General features: G+C 30.3%; 2 protein-coding genes across 4 annotated transcripts in view; one reads left to right on the top strand and one right to left on the bottom strand.

Moving 5' to 3' along the window:
• LOC119835901 (JNK-interacting protein 1) overlaps window positions 1-2,092 on the top strand; it is a 25,379-nt gene extending 23,287 nt beyond the window's left edge. For both annotated transcript variants that reach the window (XM_038361010.1, XM_038361009.1), the window contains exon 8: window positions 363-2,092. In XM_038361010.1, coding sequence (XP_038216938.1) covers window positions 363-435 — 73 coding nt within the window. In that variant the 3' untranslated portion in view covers window positions 436-2,092. The remainder of the gene's footprint in view (window positions 1-362) is intronic.
• A 2,395-nt stretch (window positions 2,093-4,487) lies between these two features.
• Window positions 4,488-12,602, bottom strand: part of LOC119835422 (gamma-aminobutyric acid receptor subunit beta-like) — a 50,221-nt gene continuing 42,106 nt past the window's right edge. For both annotated transcript variants that reach the window (XM_038360211.1, XM_038360212.1), the window contains exon 10: window positions 4,488-12,454. In XM_038360211.1, coding sequence (XP_038216139.1) covers window positions 12,290-12,454 — 165 coding nt within the window. In that variant the 3' untranslated portion in view covers window positions 4,488-12,289. The remainder of the gene's footprint in view (window positions 12,455-12,602) is intronic.

The following is a 12,602-nucleotide window of genomic DNA, read 5'->3' as shown; positions in this document are numbered from 1 at the left end:
AAAAGTGGTTTTGATTTTGGTCCAGATTTTTTTAAAGTCAAGACTCACGATCATATCAGACCGATTGTAAAGGGATACGTTTCCTTCGAATAGGCTGTGTGATAAGTACATGAAACTTCATGTATTGGTGAAATCACCCGAGATATTTTAAAAAAATGCCAAAATATGCACATTTATTAATAGGAAACAAGAGCATAACTTATTTCCTGTTAGTAATGCGCATTAATCTTTGTCAAAACCGAACTCAGCGAATGTCTAGAGCGACAGCTAGGTTTTTTCCTTGTACACTATGTGTTCTCGATGTTACAATATATGGGCAGATAAAGGAAATAATCAATAAATAATTAGTTCTGTTATTTCAGGAGAGCTTTCCAGAGATTTTACCAGAAGTTCATAGAGACAGCGTATCCAATTGAGGATATTTACATTGAGTGAACAACGGCTAAGGTGTTACGAGTTTCACAGATATTTCGCTGCGTAATACTATACCGATCCACGAGCAATAAACACTACGAAAGATGCTTATCTTTTGTTCTATATTCGATTTTTATTTGCTTGCAATATCTTTCTATAACTTCCCACGACAGAACGCTTGTGCCAAACATCTGTGAAATTAATAAAATCTTTAAACTCGCTGTCGAATCCTGTATCGCCTTCAAACTTAAATGTATTCATAATGTATTATATATAAAATAAAAAGATATACTTATCTAAATTTTAATTCATCAATAACAATAATATCACACAAGAGCCTTGCTAAGCGCCTTGCTTTACGTAATATATCATTTTGAATATTCAAATATCTAAAAGGAGTCAAAATATAGCACGATTTAATAAATATTATTAAAATAAGACCTTGTTGTATATTTGATTTCATTCTATACGATGATTTCCTTCATATTAACAATCCTAGGATATGTTTTCTCATATGTTTTATTTTGTTTCTTTTCATTATCTCCAAATACAGACGAAAAGTATAAAAGCGTAACAGAATCTCAAATACTGTGATATATATGAAGTTATTACTTTTTTTTTTGGTGTAGGTGAACCACTTATTCTTTAATTATCTTGATTTTAACCATAATCTAATACGTTCTACATATTATTAGAAGTTAAAAGTCGTAATTTAATATTTTATACAGTATTAATAATTATTAACTTGATCGTAGACCTTCTAGATTAGGGATGTTGGAACACCTCAATCACTACACCACCAAATAAATTTATTTCCTTCGTAATTTTAAGGTCGTATTGCATAAGACACTTTTTGTATGAGTTATAATTTATTTCAATTAATACAGTTTATATCATTCTAATAAAGTGGCTAATATTTATTATATTGTGTTTAAAATTTTACCTTTTGCGGCGATACAACCGACGTTCTAAAAACGAAACGGATCTCAATTCGATTGTATTATTTCGTTTTCGTCTTTGTTATTCTAGAGGCCCGTGTGCTTTTAACCGATCGACGTTTTTCTTATTGGGTTTATAGGAAATTTTTATCATCTGGTCTCATTTTAGTCAGTCTAGTGCTCCCCAGGGACGTCGGTGACCACTCTTGAAGGAAATAATTCTCTATTCTTGGTTCTTTTCTTTTAAATCAATATTTTTTTCAATCGAATCAAAAATAACATACTACAATTTTTGCGGTAACACGTAGACATTGTTTATTATAAAATACAAAAATCGCCTTTGAAATAAATACTTTCGCATTAAATTTATCTTGTAAATACTTAATTAGTATTGGTTGCATTTACGTAGCAATAAGAGAAATGCATTTGTATTGACATATTTATATAATGTAGATTATAATTAAGTTCGTTTTGTAGTATATAGTGAAATGATTTCAACGAGTCATAGAGAAGACAAAGTATATTTTAACATAGCATTTTTATATATCAATCAAAAGTATTATGGAGTTATAGGACATGCTACGTAAATGTAATCTCTGTATATATCACTAAATATTCGATGCATTGTCGATGCAAAGCAAATCTGTCAACAAAGCTGTCTTTGAGTGCTGTGACTCAATGGATGATAGAATATATTTATTTTTCCAATACTTCATAGCGAATTTGAGATAATGTTGAATAAGGCATTGAAATATATTAAGTGGGACTGAACCAATGTGTTTTATTGTAGCATTACCTCCCTTCTGTTCGGCGTTTCTGAATATTATTAAGACTGTTTCTTTTGATACGAGGTGTGGTTTAAATTGTCTCTTTATGTGTTTATCGATTTGTATGGACTTTACATCCGAAGCGCGTTCTACAGTTAAATCTCGCGATCGATGCATTTAACGGTTAGAGAGACTATCTTATCAGAATATTTATATGAGAATGTGACTACATTTTGTGTGCTACATTTACAATTTTTATTGATGGTTGATAATTGTTATTGAATGCTTTTGATGGTTTGTGTTTATTGGGAAATATTGACGGATAGCAATGTAATGTTTGTTTTTTATAAGTTAGCATAAATTATTTTGCAGTCATAATTCTTATACACTTTTCCGTCAACATTTCCGCCAGTTTCAATACTGTATTTCGCTATAATATAATATATGTCTGCTTTTTTAAATGTTATGCATGTGTATTTATAAATTGTTATTTAATGTCATAAATAGACATATATATGTCATAAATGTCGTAAAATCAAAATTTGACTTGATAACATAACAATACCAACTGCGCTCCGCGGTTTCACCCGCGTAAATCCGTATCCCGTAGGAATATCGGGATAAAAAGTTGTCTATATGATATTCCAGTTGTCCAACTGTCTCCGTACCAAATTTCATTGCAATCGGTTCAGTAGTTTTTGCGTGAAAGAATAACAAACACTCACATTCTTAAAAACTTTTGCATTTATAATATTAGTACGATAGGATATACTATTGTATGAAGAAATAAATCGCTTTGAGAATCGAATTTGTTATAAGAAAAATCGTTTAATGAACATAACCCTCAACGACGTCTGCCCTCGCGTGTCTGCCCGGTCGGGTCGCGCACTCGGTGATGACGGCTTTTTCCTTCGCTCGCTCTGGACGCCGCGCCTTTTAGGCGCTTTAGATATTCCGTTTTAGTCAATCCTATCGTGATAACTTTTAGACTATTCGTTCAAATTACTTAGTTTTAAAGACAAAGTTTATCTGCATTCAATACGTAAAGTGATAGATGTATCAGCGTTCATAAAAGTTCGATACATATTCTAAAATGAACATTGTTAAAAAATATCCAATTAAATTGTATAGTTTTGGTTCACTGTTTTGATCTTAGTGACTTATGCATAAAATATAGACATATGCGCGGACTTTCATTTAGAACTCTTTAAGACAAATAATCTTACTGTAATTATCTTTGTGTAACTCCAACGATTGGGGGAGCACGCCAATGTAGCTCTCAGGGGGCTGATTTTTTTCCGACTTACTTGACAGTTATCACTATATTGTCACCAAATTATAAAAAATTCCTTTAAATTTTATCGTATTATGTTATTCTGATATCAAAGCTATTTAACTGCAAAGTTTCATGAAAATCCGTTCAGTAGGTTTTGCGTGAAAGAGCCACAAACACACTCACATCCTAAGAAACTTTCGCATTTATAATACTAGCTGAGCCCCGCGGTTTCACCCGCGTAATTCTATATCCCGTAGGAATGTCGGGATAAAAAGTTGCCTATATGTTATTCCATTTGTCCAGCTATCTATGTACGAAATTTCATTGCAATCGGTTCAGTAGTTTTTGCGTGAAAGAGCAACAAACACAGATGGTTTAGTAGGACTAGTAGGATGAAGAGTTAGAATTATGTTTAGTCTTTGTTACCGCCACCTACGCTATTTTCGAACGATTTGAAAGCTTTCATTGTTTTGTTAACTTGAGCAATTCACAGATGGCGCCATGAGCTCTGAAAAGAAAAGGTTAGGAAATATTTACGCGCGAAAAACTACCTAAACCTAAAGTTTCGTACGTTAATTACGTATCTAATTTATTCTGATTATTTACAACTCAGCCATATTTTATTTTAATTGTACAATATAGGTTCTGATAAACTTATGTTTGATTAAGAATGTTATAAATATATGTCTTGATATTTATTCTTAATGGCTTGCTATATCAACTAAAGTGTTGACTTATGTCTTTTACTTTTTTATAACTTTTAGGAACGCCTTAACTCTTTGTAATATTATATAGGTATGTATAATAGTATATTTTATAAATAAATGATTATAATAACTAATAACTATTATCATTAAAATATACTCTCTTGTAAATAAGAGCCAATGATTCTGTTTTTATCGTCTAGTTTCTAATGAGGATTCGGGTTTATTTAATTTTGATTTCATAAAATTTTTAAGCAAATGACTATGTGGATTATAAAAGCAATTTTGTTACTATATAAAAATGTTTAAATATTTTTACATATTGACTGATTTATTAGCAGCCATTAAATTGCGGATCATTTTACAGGAATTAAAAGAAAAACATTATTTATATAACTTTATTGGATCACAGAACTAAATTCCGTACATTGTTACTACACACATATTTTAAAGTTATTCAGTTTGAGCAACATCTTTATTCACACCAAGACCATTAGGTAGATATATTAAAAAATTAATTAGGTAGTTACTAATATATCACTTTAACACAAATCACTCATACAAAAGAGAAATATAGTATGATAAAATTCTCTGTCGACGACTTCATCTGAGAACCGTTTCGAAAAATTAGTTTTTTTTTTTTTTTGCTTGACATTTAAATTCAGCGTGCAGGGAAATGTCGTGTTTTTAATATATGAATTGAAATGTAAAGATGATACAAATTTCAATTTTGTTTTTAAATTCGAGACGTTATTGTTGTTCGTGACATTAATTTATTCGAATATGATTAACTGTTTTAATTAGCACGTAAAATGGACACCAAATTACAAGAAAGTGATTCGGTTTTTAATACAAAATGTTTGCTACATTACACAACAACGCTTAAATGATATTTTCCAATTAATTGTTCGAAAAAGTTCTCAGACAATAGAATACGAAATGCTTAAAAATATACAGAACACGGTAACGATAAAATCGTAGATTACATTCAAATTATTGACTGAAGTCGATATTTTATTTATAATTAACAATTCGTTCGAGTTTAAGATATAGTAAGGGTCTTCGTTTATTCAGATGTAACAAGATGGCTAGCTATTAGACCTGTATCACAATGTATCGATGGATAAAACAGTTGTTGGATCATTAGGATTTTATTGGTTTAGTATGAAATTTGGAGAATGAAAAAAATCTTATCTCTTTCCTTCTTATCTGTCATTATCATAGACAGGATTACCTTTAACTTTTTAGAATTATCCACTGTCAAGCAAATTTTATATGAGTGAACTCATTTTAACACCCCAGACACCTAATTATTTCTTTAACAAAAATTCACAGTTGTACTGACCACCAGATTTTTCTATATGACGTATCGATGGGCGTCTAACCGAAATAAAGTTAATGACGGAAACGAAAAGTAACATCAGGTCTATAATATTATATTGTTTAATGTACCTAGTATATTTTTGAGCGTATTATCTGGTAGAAAGTAAAAAAGAGTTTGTAGGACAACTTGCCTGTATAATTACATGAATGTGATAACAGTCACAGTGAAACGAGCCTACTTAGGTATTCAAAAATACGTTTTTTTAATTTTTTTCTGGAAAAATGTTAAATCGAATAGAACATCATTATCTTAATATTAAACAATAGGAGAGACAGAACTATAGTTTTTGGAATCGGCAATTTGACATATTTTTCAGCTATTTTCGTTGCCACTGTAATCGAGGATTTTTGTGTGAGACATAATTTGGGCGTCTCGCTAAAAGAGTAACCTACATACAGCTTGACAGTGAACAATTTCTAGTGAATATTACATATTTAAAAAACGGTTTAATTATCCACATTATGACTACACATAGTTTCAACTAGCAGAATCTGTTATTTATACTATTACATTTTATTTTAGTGCAGGATTTGAATGTAAGATTTTAATTATGTTAATTTAGTATCACATTTTTGTAATAAAATTATTTTAAAACTATGATTATTACAGAACGCTTAAAATTTGATTATAACGCATTAAAAGATATGCTAAGAAACACTTTCAGAACGATATCACAAAAATCATTAAAATTGCTGATAACACTAACTGTTACTTCTATACATTAACATATTTTCTTAAAACCATCATTGTGATACAAGATCGTATTACGACTTCATCTAAACTAAAATATGTAATAAACTCTTAACATATTACATAACAATTAGTTTAAAATTCTTGACATTTTAAATGCAAACATAACCACAATAGATTACAGAACAGTAAATAAGATAGACGCTTTATTGATAAACATCAAACAAATGATTATTCACCTAATTCAGTCTCAAATTATATAACTAAGAAGATAACATTTATAATACCAATAGTTTTTGTTTGATACCAATGAAAACGTTTAGTTTGGCAATACAGCTCTGCAAACAGCACAGTTAAAACAAAATTGAAAAAAGTCCAATCGAATATAGTATTAAAAACGATGTTGTCAGAATTAAAGAAGAGTTATCATAAGGCTTGAATAACATCTCTTCGAAAGCTTGAAGTTGGTTCTATACGATGCCAATATACTGTCATATTAAGTGACCATCTCAAATTATGTGAGAGGCATAATCTATCGCCAGCCAGAACTAAACAGTCACAATTTATAATTCCATTAAAAAACTAATACATTTTTCGTGATGCTACGCCGAAAACACTGTCTGTCACTAGTTGATTTTGAAATAACAAAAAAATTCATATAATTAATACATCCTTACCTCTTTAATACTGACAATCGATAATTCCATTGAGTACCTCTAGTTAAAGCTAGTGGGAGTAAATGACGTGTAAAATAACGAAAAGGAGTAATTAACAGTAGACGGACGGTGTTAACCTCACCTTTATACCTTCCCCGAAACATTACTCTGAACCCGCGGAACAAACCTTGTTCCTTAGTCGAAACATTATCCCGGTGAAATAAAATCTTGGAACAATTTCTACAAGACGGTTTGAGCAATTTGTAAAAAGCGCAGTAATATCGTTTTAATCGAACCGAATTTAAATAACAAATGTGGTTCAGTATAAGGTTGCGTTATTTAAATGTTAGTTTACGGATAAGGTCTAAATATAAGTGAAGTTGATTCGATTAGTTATTTTATCATTGGTATGTAATGCTAATTGCTTAGCAAAAATTTACATTATATTGCGAAACAATAGTTCGAGGTCCTTATTAAGAGAAAACTTAAAATATTTTTACTAACAATAAAAATATAATATTATACACTTTATCTGAAGGTTTTTACAAATTTCATGAAACCTTTCAATAGCATTTTAATAACGGTTCGCAGTTGTCATTTCATCTCCGAATCGTTAAAAATACTCCAAAAATTAATTCACATGCTGAGAGCATATACAGAGAACTATATTAAAGGGAAAACAATTACAATTACGATAAATCATGTGAAAATATTCATGAGCGTATCATATGAGAACAAAGATTGAATCCATAAATTCATAGAAAATTTAAAGATAACATCATCAAGTTTATTATTTAATTGTTACCTAATCCAATCTCCTATATCACATCATAATTACTGTCCTGCTCGAAAAACGAGAATTGAAGAAATGGTAGTCAGTCAATAGCACCGAAAGGAATCCCATATCCTAAGATGTTGATATTATTCAAGTGGACCACGGGGAATTTAATTTAATAGATATGGAGCTCGCCTTAGCTTCTCTCGGATCGATTTACCGCGTTAGTGATTTCGAAGATTCTAAGCGAATTTTAGGTGAGTTTAGATATCGTGAAACGTTAAGTAACGATCTAATACTGCACGATTATTACACTTAAAAAGCAACATATTACATTTATAAATGATTAAATCGTCACGCGACGAAGAAGAAATGATTACGTATGTAATCACATTCATTTAAATAGTGATATCCAAGTGATCGATACTTTAGAAGAAACGTTTAGCAATCTCGAAGGAATGTGATATATTTCGTGACAGAAAACATCGAGACGGACATTATAAAACAGCCTGAATTTGGCACGTAATCTCGTTTTTGTACGAAATTCAAATTCTAATACAACGATCATTTGTATTTTAAATCAACATCTATGAATCATGTATTAAAATTACGAAATGTATCTACAATATAAACGTGACTTGTACAATAATAAAAATATATATGCATATCTACAATACTTTATGCAATCTGAATATGCTTGCGTGTGCTTTTTGCAGGCCCGGACCATCAAATTTGACAAAAATAGATGCATCTGTTAATCTGTAATTCATAATACGATAAAGGCATCCGATCGTCTGTTATGTTATCGGCGAGTTCGGCATGGCGTCGATGTTGCTATTTATCACGTCAACTATTGTAGTTTGAATTCCTATTTTATGTATATACTTTTACACGTTACCTACATTATCTAATATTCGCTCTCAGCAACGTCATCTGAACACGAACAGTCCTCTTGCACTGATTACTATTTTCCAAATGTTATAAAATGCTGTATTGAGTGCATATCCACTGCTTTCGAACGCTAAGTATGAAATTTGATATATTATAGGCATTGAATAATTGATACCTATAAACATTATATTAATTCACTAACTCGATTTTATATCTCAATATATATATTTTTATTATTCTAACGTTTATTTAAATGTGATTTAGAATTTGGTTTCGCAATGGAGGTTTGCGGTCGGTTTGCGTCTCTAATATCTCTTTAGCGTGGTTATTAATTCATGTTTTGACTTAAGACTAATCACCGTGCATACGCGCACCCCCTACAGACCTTGCACAGTCCAAGCAGACGCAATCCGACCACTCCCTCTCACGCTAAGCTACTCTACTTCCTTACTAGCTAAGTGCAGTAATTTACATTTATGTTAATTTGAAATTTGAATAATCGCTTTCATAAAATTATTATGCATAAAGTAACGTAGCGTCTTGATATTTCTTTGACAAACTTAACGGGTAACGTTATATTATTTGTATCAAAAAAATATATATTTTTACAACGTGATTGCTCAAGTTTTACATGTGTTAATAAATTTTATTTTGTTTGTTAGGATCTAATAATACTTTACAAGAAGATTACATACACGCGATTTTTTTGCGGAGACGCAACAAAAGAGTTTCAGATCTATTCATATCAAAGTTTTTTTTCCTACTGATGTCAATCCACTTTACCTATATAAATTCTATAAAATTTGTCTATTCCTCGAACAACGTAAGATTCAATTGAAATGTAGCGCAGTATCTTGATACTATAATTATATTCCTATACAATTCTCCTACACTAATAGTTTTTAATAAAACATTGAGCATGTTTAGACGTTATTATGTTCCCCATCGGCTTGCACCAATATGGTTCGTACAGTTTCCCATAATATTGAAATTTAATAGTTAAAAAAAAACTATAATGATAACTAAACTCTAGAAAACGTTTTAACACTTAACTTGATATACATATTATAAATAACATTTCCAAACAAACACAACAAAAGTGAGAAGTCATGAATAAATTAGTCTACGACTTGATAACGAGTGTTATATTGCTTACGCTTCAAACTGGCAATGTTCAAGTGTTTTCGGAAAATCAGTTGAAACAATCCATATTTACAATGAATCATGATTTATCCGATTAACAATGAACCATGGTTTGTTAAATTGCCTATCAAATGAATGTGGAGTTATCCTAATCAAATAGCCCGCGATCGCAAACGTTAAAAGATTACAGCTGTAAACACATAATTACTCATTACATTATGTTTTAAGCTTGTAAACTTGTTTTCTATGATACCATTTTCATCAAATAATTAACAATGCCATTAGCTTTGATACTAGCCAAGGTTACGGGCAAATGCTACAGAATTTAGAATTACGTAAATTTTATAGCCTACATTTTGTATTAATATTAAATACATTTTGTATGTGTAATATCGTAATAATGGTTTAAACTCTATGAAAATTATACAGAATTTGGGCCGGATTTTCATTTGCGGGTCGACAGACAAAATTTTTTATGTCAATGATAATTGCGAAAATTATAAAAATAGCACTTCGATGGAGCTAAGGATAAAACTAAATTGAAGTGCCTTTTCATTTCTTCAAATCTTTTTACGCGTTTTTTCATTGTAACGAGATATATTTATAGTATATGTACATAACACTTATAGAATTATTTCACGCGATTGCTTATATCTTTATGTGGAAACAATACCAACAATATTTATCCCCGGTTACAAGCCTCCGAGAACTAAACATTATATTCCCATTAAAATTCGTAAAAAATATCTTATTTTAACAAATTAAAATTCACAGCACTATTTACTTGTACAAATATTTCCTCAATCACTAATTATTCACAGATACATTGTAAATATTATATTATGTATATTATCTATTATCAAATGTGAAATTATTTGGGTTTATGAAAGAAAAAGGGAATATTAGAATCGGTTCGGTTTTACAAAGAGTTTAGAATGTAGTTAAATGTAGTTATTACCTATGTGTTTTGTTAGACGAAACTTTTATAGTATTAATGTTCATTAATAATAAAGCATACATTAGTTTACGGCGGAATTTCGTATTAGGTTATTTGGCTATGTCAGAAAAGATTTACATGTGATAATATTAAAATTATTGTAGAATGTTTTCTCAATACGTTTCACATTATATACAACCTTTCGTCCTTTGAATATGTCATTGAAAACGTTAATTGAAAACTTCTTATTTCGAATTACACCGCTTTCATTCAGAATAAATGTACCTCAAATGAGAAAGATGAATGACAAAATAGAAAAATTCGAGAAATATCGATTCTATTTTTTTAATACCAATCCCAAGGGGTGTATCATCGTAAGTGAGACCAAATTATCGCTCATCTTTCGTATTATCTTGGCGGACGGGCGCCTTAAAACTAAATATATAGCTTCGATAACTTATTTATATAAACACAGCAAAATATTGTCAAAAAGGAACAGGCATCGGTAATTACATCAATTTAATATATCCAATAACGTCTCTTGTTAAGTTATCTTGCCACAGGGAAATAATGAAAACCATTTTTAATAAAACCTAGGAGATACTTAATCTATTATTTATAAGGAACTAGCTTCTCTCGTTATCCTAGGGCTTATCCTCGTTATTGTAATTTTCTGTAATCAGTAACTTTTTTTATAAAAATCTAGTGTTTTTCGATAATACACTGAAGAATTCTATTAGAAATACCGTTTGTCTCATAGCCATACGCAATTATGGAAACGCACGTTTAACCGTCATTTATAATTCAATTCATCAATGATTCGCGTTTTATATTAATTTTACTCACCGTTGTCGTGTGTCTAATTCATCGTTTTATTGAAAACCGTTTCTCTTATAACACTGCGACAATAATAAAAAGGTAATTTTAATCTAAGCACGTAGAAAAAAGTGTACTGTGCACTAAATTTTAATATTGTGTTACCGGTGTATAATTCTTAAGATGAAACAAAAAATTATATAAATATATTTTTTACATATACAAAACTAGAATAATCGTATCGAGTACATTAGTAATACAGATTTATGTATAAGTATTTACATTTCACCTTATAACATACCCGTGGTCATTTTAACTCGGAGTTCTTGCATTTTCAACGTTCTTTTCTTCCTTCCCCATTTTTTTATATATTTTTTACGTTATCTTATATTACGTTATTTCATTTAGGAAACTCTTGAATCTAAGTCAGGTATCATGTAGGAGGCACTAACTTGATTTCCCATTCATTTTTCCATACAAAATTAACAAATAATAGTCATACATTCTTAAAAATAATGAATTAAAAATAACCCACTGAATTTAAATAAATTAATTCGTATGATAAATTTTCAGTAAATGACATGTCCATTAGTTTTAGTACTAAGTATTCTCATAGTATATTGCTACTAATTCATGTCTAATCAATACTTATAGGATACTTTGTAGAAACTATGATACTAAAAACTAACAATACTACATAAAATTTTGTATAGATTGACACAAATCTTTATGGGTTAAAAGAATTTAGTCACGATTAGTTCCCGTGCCGCTTACATCGTAAATGAAGTAAATACATGTGATATTATGTATTTCGGATAGTTTGCTACGTTGTCAAGAGTTCTATAATATACCATTGTCGAGTACCATTGTTTGCGCCAGATTGTTGTACTTGTATAATTCAATGTTCCTCGCCGAGTAAAACCAGGTCATCGGCAACCACGTCAGACACATGCAGATAAATGATCCAATACATTAGATTGAAGCAAACGAAGCACACTGGGAAAACGATGCGTGAATACTTGTCGATGTCAGATGGTGTCGTGCCCAGCAATTTGTTGATGCTCTGTAAAATGTTACCAACTTAACGTTTTTAATTTTATTTGAATAGTTGTCTATTATACTCGCTCCTTCGCATTTGCGTTCTGTCGCATTGCAGATAAATGACATTTGCTTTGCATACGACTAATAAAATAGAAATGGTCATAAAACAC

The sequence above is a fragment of the Zerene cesonia genome, chromosome Z (genome assembly GCF_012273895.1).
Source record: "Zerene cesonia ecotype Mississippi chromosome Z, Zerene_cesonia_1.1, whole genome shotgun sequence".
Taxonomy (NCBI): domain Eukaryota; kingdom Metazoa; phylum Arthropoda; class Insecta; order Lepidoptera; family Pieridae; genus Zerene; species Zerene cesonia.
This window is presented reverse-complemented; position numbering and strand designations above follow the sequence as displayed.